Here is an 18,693-nt window from a genome sequence, read left to right as displayed (position 1 = left end):
AAATATACTTCTATTATTATAAAATGTTAATTTATATGAATACTTGGTTACATTTTTTTTGCAATACATATATTCATCTATTTGACTGATATAACAAACAGAAATATATGAAAATGATCAATAAAAGATAAATGCTAAATTATATGGAACTTTTCAATATTATAGAAACTAGATCCTCCTCACCAGCCTTAGAAAATACAAACCAAAAAAACAAGAAAACCTGCTTATATCTAATATTTCCTACAGGCTAATCCCTTCTATAATTACATTATTTTCACACATTCCTGTACTTGGAACTTTTAGAAACAAATTAAGTTAATAATTGTGCAATCATTGTAATAGCATAATTATTCCCTCTGGCTAAAGCCTATGTACCAAATTTAAATTATCATCTATCAACCCTTTCACTTGTGATATTTTCTGGAGTAAAATAAAAAAACAATGTAGCCCTTATCTGACCAAGAAAAATAATATACTACTTTACCGGCCTCCTGCAGTCAAGAAAGTTAAACTGGCACAAACAAAATTTTCAGACTTATTCAAAATGATCCCTTAATCTTTTTATTTTTGGAAACAGAAATGAGGTAAAACACAAACTCAACTGGGAGGTATATCTACAAGCGCCAATCCCACTGGAGCAACAGAAATTTCTTCTGGGGAGACCAATGACTTAGGGGTCCATTCATTATCCTATAAATAACATCTTTTTTAGTAATTTACATATTATATTATCTTATTTACATAATATATTATGTTATGTTATTTTACAGGGACAGTCCCATTCATCAATTTCCGAAAATCATATTTTTTCGGAAATCGACTGTTACTGTATGCCATCCTTAAATGACATACAGCCCCAGATGGTATTGTGCAGAAGAGGGATCTTTTCAGATCCTTCCTTGCTGTGTTATGGCTGACTGTGGCTGCCAGTTTCCCCCATCATGCCTCCACTGTACTCACTGCTGCATGAAAGGAGTCTTCATGCAGGTGGTGGGTGTCAGTGTTTGGCCAGTCCCTCTCACTTTTCTCCTGCTCTTCCGGTCTTCTGAGAATCTTCATAGCCTGTCTTCATGCAGCGCATGTGCAGCTTGAAGACAGGCTGTGAAAACAAAAGGAAGACCGGCGGAGCAGGAGAAAAGTCTGTCACTTCCGAAAACTGACTCCACAGAAACAGCAAGTTTTTAGAAGTGATCGTTTAGGGCAGGAGGCATGATGAATGCCTCCCAAACTCACAGCAAGTTCTAACCATAATTATCACTAGTGAGTAAGCAGTAACCTATGGAAATATGATAACTGGAAATTGAATTTTAAGATTGTCACAGTGAGGTCACACACCCTTCAGCTGTTTTGAACTTCCTACTCTGCTGGTCATTCTCAAGATAACAGTGAAGAGGTCTCTTCCATATAAAACTAATCCCTGATAGTGTGATCCTACAGGCAACAGAATAACAATTACATCTGGCATAATGTAAACAACCCAACTTGGGAAAATAGCTAGTAAATACTTAATATATCTATATTCAGGAACCAGTTGGGCAGTTATATATATAAATATATATATATATATATATATATATATATACAAAATGAACCCTTATATCGCTCGTACACTGGTTCAGCTGCACCAATTAGGTGGACCTCTGCTAGTAGAGGACCTAAAAATAGAAATGGAAGAGAAGGGGTACCTTTGGTGTGCTACAACTTTGAGTATTAATTGAACAGAAGAAATTTCCACCACTTAGGGGGATTTATTGCAATATTAGCTGTTGGTCAAACACAACCCTCTAGTTAATCTTCAAATCACCATAAGTTTATGTTTTGGATATTGTTCATAAAATAAAAGCCCTATGGTAGCCCATAATTCTTATACCTGAATATTTTATTCTTGGTATATCAACAGAGGTAAAAATATAAACAATTTACAATACAAATAAATACATAAATCGCATAAAACAACTTTTAGTAAACCTGCCCCAGTACAGAAGGATAGATGTTGTTATCTGCCGCTTACACCTTTACAGGTGTGAGCTCTTAGGTGGACTTCTTATGTGGTAGGTGCAGGTTTTTCAAAGCGATGACCCTACATGTTTTGTCCACCTACGGGACTTCATCAGGGGTAAACACAAAAATGGAACTGGTCTGAACAAACACTTGATGATATGGAACTGGTTAGAACACTCAGTAGTATAAGCTTATTTTCTGTCCCTTGATAGGGAGAAATTCCTAGAAAGGCTTTTAAAAGCCAAGTAGTTCTTATAAAGATTTTACTAGAATGATTAGATGGATGTTTCTCAACCAATGAAGTGTATGTATGTATGGCTGCTAACAGAGGTAGACATACACTTCATTGGACTGAATAGAGTTTTACCATTTGCTTGGCACTGGGTCTCATCATTTTTACACACTGGGAGTATATGATGCATCTTCATATTTAAATTGCTGTTAAGGAATCTGGTTACATTTATTGGTTGAGAAACATCCATCTAATCGTTCCAGTAAAATCTTTATAAGAACTACTTGGCTTTTAAAAGCCTTTCTAGGAATTTCTCCCTATCAAGGGACAGAAAATAAGCTTATACTACTGAGTGTTCTAACCAGTTCCATATCATCAAGTGTTTGTTCAGACCAGTTCAATTTTTGTGTTTACCCCTGATGAAGTCCCGTAGGTGGACGAAACGCGTAGGGTCATCACTTTGAAAAACCTGTGCCTACCACATAAGAAGTCCACCTAAGAGCTCACACCTGTAAAGGTGTAGGTGGCAGATAACAACATTTATCCTTCTGTACTGGGGCAGGTTTACTAAAAGTTGTTTTATGCGATTTATGTATTTATTTGTATTGTAAATTGTTTATATTTTACCTCTGTTGATATACCAAGAATAAAATATTCAGGTATAAGAATTATGGGCTACCATAGGGCTTTTATTTTATGAACAATATCCAAAACATAAACTTATGGTGATTTGAAGACTAACTAGAGGTTTGTGTTTGACCAACAGCTAATATTGCAATAAATCCCCCTAAGTGGTGGAAATTTCTTCTGTTCAATTAATACTCAAAGTTGTAGTGCACCTAAGGTACCCCTTCTCTTCCATATATATATATATATATATATAAAAAGATTGATCTCACTATGGCCTGATTCAGAGGTGGACGGTAATGCAGCCATCTCTTTCATGCAAAATAGTTCTGCGTCCCCCAACGGTAACCATTGGGACACTTGTGCTGACTGAAAAAATTTTGACTGCTTGTGACCAAAATCAACAGTGAATTAGGCCCTATAGTCCTGTAACATATTTTACGTCACCTGGCCCAGAGCCATAACTAGACTTTTTGGTGCCCTGTGCCAGAAAGAGCACTGGTGCCCCACCCCTATTTTTGAAATAGGGACATAAGACACACACCCGTAAAAAGGGCAATGGCATCATGGGGTAGGGTCAGGGAATAATTAGGGGGGCCAGGAGATGCTGGACATAAAAGAAGAGGAATCTACAAGTGAGAATGATTATAAACAGAAAATTGACAGGCCCAAACAGCGCCCCCTGCCCTGCGGTGCCCTGTGCCATGGCACTGGTCACACTACCCTAGTTATGGCCCTGACCTGGCCACTTTCTCCTGTCTTTAAGGGGTCTGATGGGAGCCCCTTTTTCTCATTAGGCTACAGATCTTGGTATGCCTTTGCCATAATTTAACCTTACCAGTCATTCCTGAACAGACTCCCCAGAGATCAGGTTAAGCAACACATTAAACATCTTAAACCCTTCAAGGAGTAGTGAGGAGAAGTGCTGGAGAATTGGAACTAGATGAAATAAACTTTTTTGTTGATGTCCAATACACAGCCTTCCTTACATCCTCCCTCTCTGAATACCCTACTCTGGCAAGATGCCAAACCTAAAAACCTAGAACACAAAAGAATCATAAAACTTGCCCTTTTTTAGCTACTGAACCCAAACAATCCAAATCATTTGAGGGAAAGGCATTTTCATACCACAAACAGAATTAAAGCCCCAAGATAAAAAGAACTAGACCAGAATGTAGAGGCACAAAGGGAGGATATGTAACAAAAAAAAATATGAATTTCACTGAAACCACATGTGTACTTAGGGTCATATTCAATTAGCAACGAAATTGGCCGATTTTCACAAAAATAAACAGGTGAAAATGAGATGGGCGAAAAAAACAGGCAAAAAGTTTTCACCATCTCAGACCAGGTGAAAAAAACTACAAAATACCTATTTTTGCCAAAATATATGGGGATTTCTTTCAGAACTCTTTGGACACCCCCCATAATAAAAATTTACCCCAAAAACTTTTTTGTAATTTGGCAAAAAAACAACCGATTTTTGGTGAAAAAAAATGATGAAAATTGGTTGGTATTTCGGGGGGGGGAGGGGGGCTGTATGGATGCATCACATGTTTTAAACATTACACGTGGCTGCAGCAGGTGTTTTTTAATGGTTTTTAAGTAAAATTATGACACAAAAATGTATTTGCACCCATTGTAATGTACCCCAAATTTACGTGGAACAGTAATTTCCTGGGGAAAAAATTGCTTTGTGTAATTCTTTTATTTTTTTTCATATAATCAAATTACCGCCAACTGAAACACAATTTAAGTGCCCTAAATACTTTTATTATGGCCAATAATATACTTCTAAATTAATTTCTCATGTACTTCAGCCATTTGTTGGGGTAGAGACATAATTTTCTAACTTTTTTGCCTATTTTCACCTATTATTTGTCAAAAATCTGCCAATTTTGCCGCTAATTGAATCCAGCCATTAAGGGTATATTTACCAAAATGCAGGTTTTTAGAAATTGAGATGTTGCCCATAGCAACCAATCAGATTCTAACTCTTCTAGAAGGTACTAGATAAATGTTAAGAAGAATCTGATATGTTGTGATGGGCAACATCTCCACTTCTAGAAACCCACACTTTAGTAAAAATACCCCTAGTCTATCATCTAAAATCTTACTGAAGTACAACTCAATTGTTAATGAAATGATTAAAATTTGCCCCTCTACCAAGCCAAATTTTTTACATTGAATTGCTTTGTACGTAGTTTGTGCTGGAAGCATTATTTTGCTCTTAAATAAAATTATTAGTAAAAATTCTGACACCTATTCTTCTAGACTCAGATTATATAAATTACTGTATGTTTAATCAATCCATCATTATCAAATGTGCCAATAAAGGTAGGGGTCTGATTATTCAAAATAGGATTGATTATCTTGCAGTTTACTGTTAAATTAATGACAAAACCTTCTATACATAATCAGATCCCACTCTCAAATTCTATTTGAAGCTAAAAACATTACTTGATACAGTTATTTCAGAGGGGGTGATATGCAGAGAAGAAATATATTTTCTTCCTCCCAATAATCCCAACATTCCTTCTCATTACCTTCCAATGTTCACAAATTCCTCACCTGCCCTCCTGGTATACCCATCACCTTGCATTTATTGTCCCTTACTTCTAATCTTTCTTTTTATGTAGACTCCCATATCCTGTCGCTGGATGTTTCCCTGAGGTCACTCATATGAGAAACCACCCAATTTATAACAAGTATAAAATTCCAACCTACAGTAGTAATTATGGTATTATTTCTAGAGCATGTAAATGTAAATAACTGTATACAAACATCCCACACACACACACAGGTGTGAAAGCAGTACATCACTTCCTGTATTCTGATAATGCAACCTTTTGTTATTTTGAATTTCCTTCATTTTGTCTCACAATTATTTTCTCTTTAATTACCGGTATTATGTACAGACATGTGGCACTGCCATGGGGCTAACGGGGTGATAATCTCCCATACTTTCTACTTTCTACATTTCTAGAAACACTATAAAGCTTCTCCTTGTCAGCTGCAACCCTTCACATGTCATCCTGATCCCTTCCCCATCACCTATCATTTCCGCGCCTTATACTATTTAAATTCATATCAGTATTGAAGACTTTATAATTTAATGCATAAGTTTATTTTCCCTTCAATGTTTAGAGCATTGTTATGTGAAAATAAATTTCCAGTTATTTATTATTTATTTGTATGTTTACTTAGTTACATTTTTACAAGTTAAATGATACATCTATTTCTCTATTATAACAAAGAGCAATAAAAATATAAATGCAGAATTGTACAGAAATTTCCAATTTTATATTAACCATATCTGCTCCCTCCCCCCCCAAAAAAATCCCTCAAGAACCAGAAACCCTTCTTTTATCTAATACTACTCTCACTGGGTTGGGCATGGGATGCCGGCACTCGGGATCCTTGCAGTCATAATCCCGACACTGTCATCCAGACAGGTTGAGAATCCCAACAGAAGATGATAAGTATACTCTCCTTCCCCTACCCTTACCCCTAACCCTACCTCCCCATATGCTATACCTAACCCTCCCTCTAGTGCCTAATCCTAACCCTTAACTGTCCCCCTAACCCCAATACTTACTGTTGGGATGCCAATGGTCAGGATACCAGCACTGTTGTGACAGGTGTCAGGATTCCAGGACTGGCATTTTGAGTGCTGGCATCCCGACAGCCAGGATAATTACATCTCTCTCACTCTAATAGGGGTTGCTCCATCCTTAAATTAAGCATTTTACTCATGATTTTGCAGACTTGAGCTTCAGGAAAGAAAACTAAAAATATATATTTTACAGTGATTGAAATAACACAATTAATCCCTTTGGCCAAGCCGAGTTACCGATATTAAATTATCCATAAATCCTTTCAGTGAAGCTATTATCTGCAAACCACAAGAACCAAACACTAGGGTAGTCCATTTCTGGCATATGATATACTTTACTGGCCCCTACAATCTTGAAAGTTTCACTAAGCACAAGCCACAATCTCAGATTTATCCAAAATCTTTCATTAATCCTTTATTCAGTTACGAGGTAAAAGGCAAAACTCATAGTTGGGAGGGATGTGGGCAAGCCCCACTCCCACTGGAGCAATAGAGATCTCTTCAGGGGGAACCAGTGACTTGATGGTAAAGTTTTGCAGCATTGTGGTCGTGTACAAGAAAATTTCCATAACTGCCAGACTCATTCCAGGGCAATATCTCTTGCCTGAAAAGATACAAGAAGATGGAGACAAGTGGTTATATCCATTTATACATTTATTACCTACTAATTGTAGTTCCCAGCGCTCCCTGGGTTTAAATCTTCAAGTTATTAAGGCATCCCAGACCAATTGCCACCCCTCTGTGAAGTTTTCATCCAAATCCATCCAGTGGAAAGCCCAGTACAGGCTCTCTGGCTGTCAAGCCCTGCATACACCAACAGCAGGTCTGACCAGGACCCAGGGCCGGACTGGCCATTGGGCACTTCTGGTAAATGCCAGAAGGGCCGATGGCCAAATGGGCCAGTCCAGTCGAGCGTACACATACCCAACACTGTAGCACCATCTCCCGGGCAACGCCATGCTCAACAAGTTTTCATCTGTTTACTATGCATGGGTGCATCATGATGTCATCACGCGGCTGGTACCTCTGTGTGAGGAACACAATGGGAGCATTAATGTAATGCTATTCAGCCAGCTCCTGTGAGCTGGCAATGTGCAGGGCTGCCCGGTGTTATGTGCGGCCGCGTCATGACGTAGTGACATCTGTATGCTTACCTCAATCGGTCTATGGAAGCAGCTAGATCCCCCATCTGTCTATCTGGCACTGGGTGCCCGCTACTTACAGTACAATGCACAGCGCCCAGCTCTGAAGTGGACAGCAGCCACAGCCTTCCCCCTCTTCTGACTCTGCTACCCAAGTGCCTAAGAGCAAGGCCAAGTCTTCTAGGTTTGCTCAGGAATGGAGGCTGCTGTGACTGCTGGAGCTGAAGTGCGGGGCCAAGCATACCATCTTCCAGGAAAACAAGGTCAGTGTTCTAATCCTCCCATCCCTGTGCTCTGTCTCCCCCAGCTCAGTGCTACCCCATCTCACTCACTACCCTCCCATCCCAGTGTTTCGCCCATATCCAGCCCAGTGCCCCCTCTCTCCCCATTCCAGTGTCCTCCACCATCTCACTGACCCCCATTTTTTGGCCCGGGGACATGGTATTGCTACACTGAGGTATATTATTATCGATCATATACCGGAGTCTATTAGAAGAGGCGACAGGTCACGTAAATTACTTTGCTGTGAAGCGCAGTGGATTATCCGCTTGGGAACTATGTCCCCAAGGGGACTGAATGAAAATATGGGGCTACATTGTTTTTTGTAATAAGATCCACCGGTACCATTTGACATACGTGGTATTAAGGATAATGAGTAGATTGATTATTGAAGTGTTTGGGTTGGCATTTAGAACAAAGTGAGCAGTCTGGTTTTTTGAGTGTTAAGAAGGGTTGTTACAAATGTCTAGGATGTTTAACCTGTAGATATATGCAGACGGGGACCACCTTTAAACATCCGCATAGTGGCAAAGAGGTGGTAATTAGGCATAGGGTAAGTTGCCTTACACGCTATGTGGTATACCTCATAACCTGCCCGTGTGGGTTAGGTTATGTAGGGAAGACCGAGCGAACTTTGCGAGAAAGGATGGCTATGCATCGTACATCGATTAAACAGGCATTCGATAAAGGGTGCAGTGACCAACCTGTAGCACGGCAATTTTTGGCCCATGGACATGGTATTGCTACACTGAGGTATATTATTATCGATCATATACCGGAGTCTATTAGAAGAGGCGACAGGTCATGTAAATTACTTTGCTGTGAAGCGCAGTGGATTATCCGCTTGGGAACTATGTCCCCAAGGGGACTGAATGAAAATATGGGGCTACATTGTTTTTTGTAATAAGATCCACCGGTACCATTTGACGTACATGGTATTAAGGATAATGAGTAGATTGATTATTGAAGTGTTTGGGTGAATTGATTATGGGTCTAAACTTCTGTAAATTGCTCATGGAATAGAATTTGTAAAAGATGACGGTGCCTTGGGTTCCGGGTTTGATAATATGATGAATATCGATGTAATAATAGATACTGTGATAGTCATGTCTATTGATGTTTTTATGGGGATGGTATGTATGTTTGTCATTGTGATTGTTATGTGTTACATTGTAAATGGTTTATGTATCAGCTGGCTGTGCACGCGGCTGGATGACGTCAGTATGTGGGCGCCATCAGTTGCGTGGGCGGACCGGCGTTGCACGAGGAGGGTATTTAAGGTTAGTGGTTGTTTGTGTTGTTTATCCTGAAGACGAGATAATAAATGGTCTCGAAACATTGAAATATTATTCTGTCTCAAGTCTGGTGATTGATTTCTGAGTGCCGCCTCTACGTTTGGATATGTTGGATCCCATGGGGGATACCTAGGAGGGCACCAGAACATTATTGATTCAAGGTGGGAGTGCTGCCCTATGTGGATTTATATATATACATATATATATATATATATATATATATATATATACACCCTTTTTTCTGCCCATTGCAGGACTGATAACCCCTCACTCTCTGTATTCTGTGTAGACATCTGATGTGTGTGAGTGTTTTTGGGGGGTATTCATTATTTTTTAATAAATGGTATCAGCTTATTACAAAGTGATGTGCTGCAGGAGTAGATGTTTGATTGTTCCTTAATATGGTAAAAGCAATCCATTTTCTGAACTTTATTGAGTGAGTATTGTAGAAGCAGCTTGCGGGAGGGAGGGCTGAGGTCAGTGGGCACCGATACTCTTTCTCACACAGGGCACCAAAATGCCTAATTATGGCTCTGGTAAAGGGCATCTAGAAGTTGGCACTCTTAAAGGTGCACATCCACTACGCAACCCAGGGAATACAGTACGATTACGACATCGTAATCGTACCATCATTCCCCATCCCCTGCAGTGCCTACACTAATTGATATCTTGATTAGGGTACGATTAATGAGCGATTGCAGATTCAATGTCATAATCGTGCAATCGCTCATTAATATCGCCTAGTGGATGTGCACCTTTAGTGTATAAGTTAGTTTCCCCAAATTAAAAAGTCCAGCCACTGACATTTGTGTATTAGTGAGAATAAAGGCAGCTAATTACAAAGCTCTAAAGACATTGAGGGTCTAACTTAACAGCTGGATTAAAAAAATATTTAACCCTTACTTTTATAGTCTAGGGAAATGGGGGAAGCTGGACATTTATTGGATTTTTATAACAAAATTTTATTTAAGAAAAAGGGAGGGGAACTATGCGCTATTGGGGAAAGCAACGACTGGTCCAGAAATACACATAAGAAAAAAAAAATAGTCATTTTATTTTTATTTATTTTATTTTAATTTACTATTTTTTTTTATTTTTCTTATGTGTATTCCTGGACCAGTCGTTGCTTTCCCCAATAGCGCTTAGTTCCCCTCCCTTTTTCTTGTCATATTCAATACATACTGAGTTGCTTATACAGTATTTACAATTAAAGCGCAGAACACATATACCCATTTTTTCTTGTTAAAGATTTTATCTAAGTTTTGTTTTTTCCTTAAATATAGTGATTATAATTTATTTAAATATTTGCATATTTTGTGAAGACTATTGTATGTTTGGGACAGGATGTAGTTGGCATCCCGGTGCTCAGGATGCCTACGCCAGAATCCTGACACCAGGATACTTACCTGCAGGTGTCGGCATTATCACCTAGTTGGGATTCCGGCTTTGGGATTCTGAGCACCGGCATTGACATGTATGTGATTTTATAAGATTTTGCATGTGACATTACTGCAAATTAAAGAATATACAATAACATAAAATAATTTGAATTAGAAATAAAATGCCAATTTTAATATATAAGCTTTATTGTACAATAAGAATAGTGTCATACATAGGGTTAATCTTATTGCTCCATTCCCGCTTATAGCCACAACCCCCATAGGTTACTAATGGGGGATGCTATGCTATAAGAGCACCAATCCATCTGAAGATGGCGTCAGTTCGCTGTAGCCTACGGGCTACACTTTGCAAATTAGTCGGGAGGGTTCCTTAAAAAATCCTTAAACGGTCAGGTGAATTTCATATGTGGTTCACTGCTTGCAAGACTTCATTTTATTGTGTTATAGGCTAGCTCTCCTATCATCACAATGTATTGTCTGATGGGCTAATAACATCAGTGGCACTATTATTGAGGCATTACTTTGTGGCATAATCTATAAGAGGCACTACTGCTCTTTGGCATAATGTGTATAAGGAGTACTACTGTGTGGCATAATGTGAATGGGCTCTGTGTGGTGTAATGTTAATGGGCACTACTGAGTGATGTAACGTGGATAAGGGGCTCTACTGTGTGGTGTATTGTGATGAAGGGACACTGACACTACTGTGTTGTGTAATCATACTTGCCTACTTCTGAAAAAGCATTTCAGGAAGATTGTGAAAACAACACCTGTGAGCACAGCGTTAAAGTGGATATATACTGTAACATCTGAGAGGCATGTCATAATAATCACTTGCATCCAAATGTTAATGAGCCATAAAGCAGTTAGTAAGATCTACAAGCATTGCATTTAGCAAGTGGTTCACAAGAAACCTTATATGTAAATGCATGTAGCCATATGGATCGGGCTGGGTATGGATTGCCGACTGTCGGGATGCCGCTGGTCAGAATACCAACAGCGGCAACCCGACACCCATAAGAAAATAAGGTAAATCTAACCCTAACCCTCCCTCCCTGGTGCCTAAATCTAACTTCCCTCCCCGGTGCCTAACCTTAACCTCCCTCTCCCCGCGCCATAAACCTAACACTCCCTCCCCAGTGCCTAAACCAAACATCCCTCCACGGTGCCTAACCCTAACTTCCCTCTACCCACACCCTAAACCTTACACTCCCTCCCTGGTGCCTAAACCTCACCTCCCCCTCCCCTAATACTATCCCTCCCTGGTGCCTAACCGTAGTGCCTAACCCTGCTACCTAAAATTAACCCTGCACCCTAACCCTCTCCTAAATGGCGATACTGGTACTGGGATCCCAATGCTGTCTGGATTTCGGCACCAGTATTTAGACCGTCTGCATCCCACATGCTGGGATGCCGACTACAGCCTATAGGGATCATTGTGCCTTATAACCAATGTAGGGAAATGGTACTGATAATCCCATTTGAATGTATATATCTCTGATTTTTTTCCCCAAGTATATAACAGCTACATAATGGTGGTAAGGTGCAATCAGGGAGATTGCTAGGCTCTTTAGGGAGATTACTACTGTTTCAGGGAGTCTCCCTGACAATGATGGAGAATTGGCAAGTATGGGTGTAATGTAATGAAGGGGCACTACTGTGGCATAATTTGAATTGGAGGTACTATTGTGTGATCATGTGTTGTATTTGAGGTGGAGAGGAGAGCAAGGAGGTGCGTATTACGGTCAAGTAACGCCATAAAGAACACCCATCCTACAGACAATACGGGGTTAACCCATTAAGACTAATAAAACCCTCGGGACCATCAACACGACTCTTTACATTACAAGAAATGAATGAGACTATGGACATTGGACATTTAAGAACACCCAACCTACAGATTCAAAGTCGGGACTTTTTTGTCCAATTGGCACATTAGGAACATATAGGTTTTTCATAAATATATGGTTGCATTCCTTAGTCAGCACACACTAAGATTGCCCCAAAGCGCACCACTACTATCTCTACTCATTGTAATTAATTAGACGTTGGGATACCTCTACAAGTGTAGCAGCTATGGACAATCTTTAGATAAGACCAAGAGCGCTAGATACCTATACCCTTATGATATTCCAAACAAATTGCAACCCCTCTGTGAAATTTTCATCCATATACATCCAGTGGAAGGCCCAGAACAGGCTCCCAGGTCAAAGTTCTGCCCAGCATACACCAACGGGAGGTATATACGGGACCTCAAACCCCTTGAAACCCCCCCGGACCATCTCACATTGGTTTCATCCAAACGGTGCAGAGGTGTCTAAATGCATACCCGGACAGACAAACAAACAAATAAACAATGAGTTTTATATATAAGATCTAATGGTTTTGTGGTACAGTATGTTTAACTACCCTTCAACTTTCCGGTTAGTACATTGCACCGCATATATTAAATATTTTGCTTTCTTAATCCTGGGGAGCAGAATTGAAGCATTCTATCTGGTATGCAAATGTTATGTCTTTTTTACACACCTTCATACTTGCAGAGCAAGAATCCACACACACTAATTAATAGTCAATGTCATTGTCATTTTATCTGGCTACTCTTGAGTGTGCTTTTATTATTGATTATAATTCTTTAGCTCATATTTACAAACTGCTTTTTTCCCTTTTTAAATCAAGAAAAATCAGGGATTGAAAACTTACTAGGACAATCATGATAGGAGCAATTATTACCCTACAGCAGAGGTTCCCAAATGCGGTCCTCAAGGCTCCCCAACAGTTCAGGTTTTAGAGATATCAATGGTTAAGCAGTTGACTTAATTAGTACTTCAGTCAATTTGATTTAACCACCTGTGCTCAACCATAGCTATCTCTAAAACCTTGTATGGGAACCTCTGCCTTACACATTTGTGTCTTTTGTGTTTGTTATATACAGTTTATCAGAATTGTAATCATGTGTTGTGTTTCTCACCACACAAAGTGGTTTATTTGCATTTCACCAGTGGTGACTCCAGAGCTGGGGATGCAGCGCAGTCCAAAATTCAAATAGGGGAGTAACACCAACTGCCTTCCAAACACTGCCAAACATTGCCAGCCGGGACTCACTGGCAGTTGGTGTGGCTCCCCTATTTGACTTTTGGACTGTGCTGCAGCCCCACCTCTGGAGCCATCACAGCATTTAATTATTTCTCATTGAAGGCATACTTTAAAACAAATGTAATTTTGTTTTTTTTATGACATACAGTATAGGAGCTGATAGCTGATGTTGCCAGTGTTATTGGCAAATGTGTCACCACCTCAAAGGCAAGCAACTATAATAGGTCACATGTAAAGCTGGCCACACACTAGACCAACTTACAAGCAACCATCCAACTAGTTGATTGGTTGGAATGAAAATATGGTAAGGTATGCAAGCAAATGACAATCAGCAATTTGCTTCCAAACGCCGGAAAATGGACAAAAACTGTTGTTTCAACAAATTGTTTTGATCAAACATTTAACAAACTTGTCTGACCGACCATTTTCATCTGTTTTCTGGCATTTAGGAGCAAATTGCTGATCATCAGCTACTCCCATACGTTACCAGATTTTCATTCCAACCGATCAACTAGTTGGCTGGTTGGATGAAAGTTGGTTTAGTGTGTTCTCTCTTGGGAATGCCAGATCAAGTGCCAGAACTGTGCTTTCACCTGAACCTTTTGTCATCATGGATGCACTGTGATTTGCAGAATATCATAGGGACAATGATTGGCATCTGCACAGCAAATTGTTGGCCATTTCCATTTCTGTGTGTCTGGATGGCAGTGACTTCTGGAAGGTCCGAAACTGCGTCCAGTTGTATACATGTATATATATATATATATATATATATATAAAGTCAGTGTATGAGGAACAAGTTTTCTGAGTATATGTCTGTAACAAGTAATTAAAATGCACAGAGATGTTTAAGAGTATTTTAATTGCAAAGTTAGAAACCATTGTCAGAAGTCTGACTATCTTTGGCAATTGTATGCCTTTTTGTTCAATGTACTGTAGAAGAGGGACTGACATTTATATTCCAAATAAGCAGAGGAGGACCTTTGATGTGTTATCAAACATTATGACTTCAACAAGCACCTGCTGGTCACCTTTGAGCAGATTAACTCCATTGTCTATGACACCTTGGAATTAGGTTCAGACAGATATAAAATCCAATATGCCAGATAATGGATAAAGTTATATATATATATATATATATATATATATATATATATATATATATAAATCCATGACACATAAACTGATGCAGATAACGCACACACCCAAACATATATGCATACACATAGGCGATCGCATGTGTATTCACATGTGAAGACATAGACGCTTTTATGCTTATACACATACACACATATTGCTATTTTAATATACAGACGCACAACGCATTTTAATGAATTCCTGTAAATATCTCACACTCACACATGCATGCATATAAATGAAGGTTCCCTAGCATTGAGCTTAATATTAGAGGTTTTGTTAGCTAATAATTAGAATGTAAAATGTACATATGTGATATTTAAGGTATAGAACATAGTAGACATGTCCTGTTTGGTATCATACTGACACCCTGTTTATTTACAGACATCCAAATCTATCGGGGAAGGATTCGCATCTTGCGTTTGGTAGTCATGGATTGTAGTGAGTTATTGGTTAGAATGTGTATTTTTGCATGTAGTGTCTTAGCTAGTTTTAACTTGTTCTTTGGTGGGAAAGAGTCACAAAGGAGCAGTTGGAGAATGAAGCCATACCCCTAATGACACAGTATGAACTGACCAATGACAAGATCATCCTGAAGCAAGAACCAATGAAATCATGTTTGTCTGTCTCTATTGTTATTGTCACAATCTGTAAGGTATATAGCTTGTGTACTTTAGCTAGTATCCAGTCATGCCCAAGTGACCCCAGACGTCAATAGTGATGGCTGGATACTGGATCCAGTGTGCACGCGTATGTATTGGTCTGTACCTTGTATCTTACTTGCTTTTTTGCGCTAATTGTCTAGATCAAAGTGTGTATTACTTTTTCTTGCATAATATAACTTTTGGTGCTTTGGATCCACAATTGGATTGGAAATCAATTATTTCTTTAGCGACTTGCAGCGCTAAAAAGCGACTAGCAACTATACGGTATTCATATCCTGGACCCAGCTGGAATGACTAAAGAGGCTTTAGATGGTTTTGCTGTTGACCTCAGCTTGCTGCCAGGGGTTAACAATAGGGTGTATCATTACTTCGGCTCTGGTGTTGCATGCAGGCATCATATTTATCAGTTTGCAGGGAGGAGGTGGTTGAAAGTCAGATTATGTGCAGTATTCCAATGCGGTTTGGCCTTGTATAACTAGGAGATCAGACACCATTATGCTCTTATATAGAAAACGAGTTAACATTTCAAGAGTATGCAGTAAAGTCCAGTTGTTCCAAGATATGAATATGCTAAAGTAACTTAATCAAGTATACTGTATATAGAACATGCAGCCAAAACACATATGAATTATGTTCCCATTCATTCCACCCAATATGGACCACTGGTAGAATCAGAGCTAAGACATATGGGATGCCTAGCTGCATATTAATCATACCATACAATATATCTGTACTGCACCCTGTTTAGCAGAGACAGAATTGCACTCACCTGCTGAAAATGGCATCAATGCATTGTTGTTCTTAAATTTCCCATTTTCATCCAGAAAATTGTTTGGGTTAAAATCCTTTGGGTTATTGAACTGGGTCTTGTCATAGTGTACTCCTGTCAGTAATGGGAGAAACATGATTCCCTGGTGGTGTGAAGAAATTAGAAGAGATCACTAGTTAGAATATTTTATTGTATCATTTCCTATAGTTGATTTTCCAAACTGACTTTTACCTTACGGAATGTATAATTGCGAATCTCAGTGTCCTTGATTAGCTCATGTGGAAGACTCAATGGAGCTACGTCAGCATATCGCTGAACCTCATGTATAAAAGCTTCAGTATAAGGCATCTTATGTCTGTCCTCATAAGTGGGAGAACTACAGCCAATGACATCATCAATCTCTTGGTAGACCTTCTCTGTGGAAACAGAATATGACACAACAATCTTTCAAGAAACCCTCATTTTGAGAATCTTATCAAAATAAAATAGACATATCTCTTGTACTTGGTACTTACCTGCTATATTGGGGTGTTTTAAGAGAAGTAAAAAGAGGTAACAGAGTGTATTGCCCACTGTTTCAGTCCCAGCAAAGATCAAGATCATGATGCTCATCAACAAAGTGTTGTGGTTATAATAGGAGGCATTGTTTTTCTTTTCCTAAAATAGGTACAGTAAATTGTATTTTGGAGAAAAGGGAGGATACAGTAATTAATAGGAGATATATAGAGGGGGTTATGGATTAGCAGGAATAATTGGGTGGTACACCTTACAAATCACAACAATGTTGAGCACCTAGTGTAATTTAATCTACAGATTTTTTTGTCTGCTTAAAAGGCACAACACACAACTGGAAACCTGTAACGGAAGACACACAACCTTTCCAACATAATTTTCATTAACAAAATAACAATTTGGAAAAAAATACTTTTATATCATGTTATAAATTGATTAGGGTAAGTGAACAAGTCATATGGAAATCTGCCTTTCAAAAATCAACATTCAACATTCAAAAAATTATATAATTTTTTTTCCCACATATTGTTCAACAGAGCAGTCAGTCCTTCTAAAAGATATTAACACAGAAGTCCTGATATTAAGTAGAATTCAATACCAGTAGTTGGATGAAAGCACATTGTTGAGAAGTTAGGAAAAATTACAAATTACAAATTTTTATTATTTCATTTTCCTTATTCGTGTTTCCAAAATATGTGCCCTATATCGCAAAAATTGTGAAATCAGTGTTAAATTTTAGGTTGACAAAACTGAGCATCATCACATCAAGGACAGGGTTGTTTTGAAGATCTAGAATTCTATCTCCATTTGGCTTCGGGGCAGAGCATTCAACTATCATTGTTGTCAAACATATATCCTTCTTTTGGTAAGCTACTGTATATGGACTCATTGATTGCAGTATCTGCTGCCACAACTTCTGCAAACATGCAGAACATATCCTACAAGGAATATGATGATGATGGTAAAGACATGTTCCAGGCACATAGCTACTCTGAACTGGCATATGTCCACAAAAGTGCACATGCAGCACAAAAGCAAATATCTATTCCAGAAACAGAAGATGAATAACGTAGAGATAAATGGTAAATGACTGAATAGGTTACATTATCTGATTTTACATTTCATTGTTCATGTGCCCATACCTGTTGGAATACCCAAACCTGACCTGACCCTAATTATTTTAGACAGATAATATAAATACTCAAATGCTTGTATAAGCTTGAGAGGATATAAGCACACTGTTTTTTATTGGAGCAATACTAGTTAGCGCTGGTTTGGTGTTGATAATTTCTGATTGGTGGTCTGTGAATGTCAATCAAAATAGATATTCTATTAGCTGTTCCATCTAGGCGGGGTTTAGCAGTACTATATGAAGGCTGGTGGAGGGGTTTAGCTTCCTCTTTCCAGATTGTGATCCGGTCCGTTAAGTACACTGTGACTTCAGATATATTGTGTGGTGTTTTTTCTGTCCCTATATACTTTTCTAATTTATCTTCTAAGCTGTTTATACCTTGCCCTTTCTTTTTTACTTCACATTTACCCCTTTTTTCCTTCCATTTTTTATTTTTCAATCCTTTCTCCTCCCCAGAAATCCACATCCATAGTCACAGAGGATCAGTTGTTGACGTGTCAAAGTGCAGTGGGTTCACCGTGCAAAGAGGGACAGGCCTCTTCATCTGCGGTCGGGTCGGTGGTCCCTTCAACATCAGGATCAGGTGAGAAGAACATTTTGGCTAATGTTAGCGCTCAGTTATCGCGTTCTGAAGAATCTTCTGATTCTTCTAGCTCCGCAGAAAAGCAGCGCAAGCTGATTAAATACTTTGTGCAACAATTAAAGGGTAAGGGCAAGAGTCCTAAAAGAGTGGGTAGTGTGGAAGCCAGTTGGGCTCAGGATGCATCGGGGGATGTGGTTCACTGCTTC

The 18,693-nt window shown here is 38.9% G+C and overlaps 1 protein-coding gene across 2 annotated transcripts in view; it reads right to left on the bottom strand.

Annotated features, from left to right (window-relative positions):
• Window positions 1-6,895: 6,895 nt before the first annotated feature.
• Window positions 6,896-18,693, bottom strand: part of LOC148502825 (cytochrome P450 2F2-like) — a 78,085-nt gene continuing 66,287 nt past the window's right edge. For both annotated transcript variants that reach the window (XM_088449269.1, XM_088449268.1), the window contains 4 exons: window positions 16,775-16,916; window positions 16,491-16,675; window positions 16,260-16,401; window positions 6,896-7,080 (listed from right to left, as the gene is read on the bottom strand). In XM_088449269.1, coding sequence (XP_088305395.1) covers window positions 6,896-7,080; window positions 16,260-16,401; window positions 16,491-16,675; window positions 16,775-16,916 — 654 coding nt within the window. The remainder of the gene's footprint in view (window positions 7,081-16,259; window positions 16,402-16,490; window positions 16,676-16,774; window positions 16,917-18,693) is intronic.

The sequence above is a fragment of the Taudactylus pleione genome, unplaced genomic scaffold, assembly GCF_031769625.1.
Source record: "Taudactylus pleione unplaced genomic scaffold, aTauple2 ptg000481l, whole genome shotgun sequence".
Taxonomy (NCBI): Eukaryota; Metazoa; Chordata; class Amphibia; order Anura; family Myobatrachidae; genus Taudactylus; species Taudactylus pleione.
This window is presented reverse-complemented; position numbering and strand designations above follow the sequence as displayed.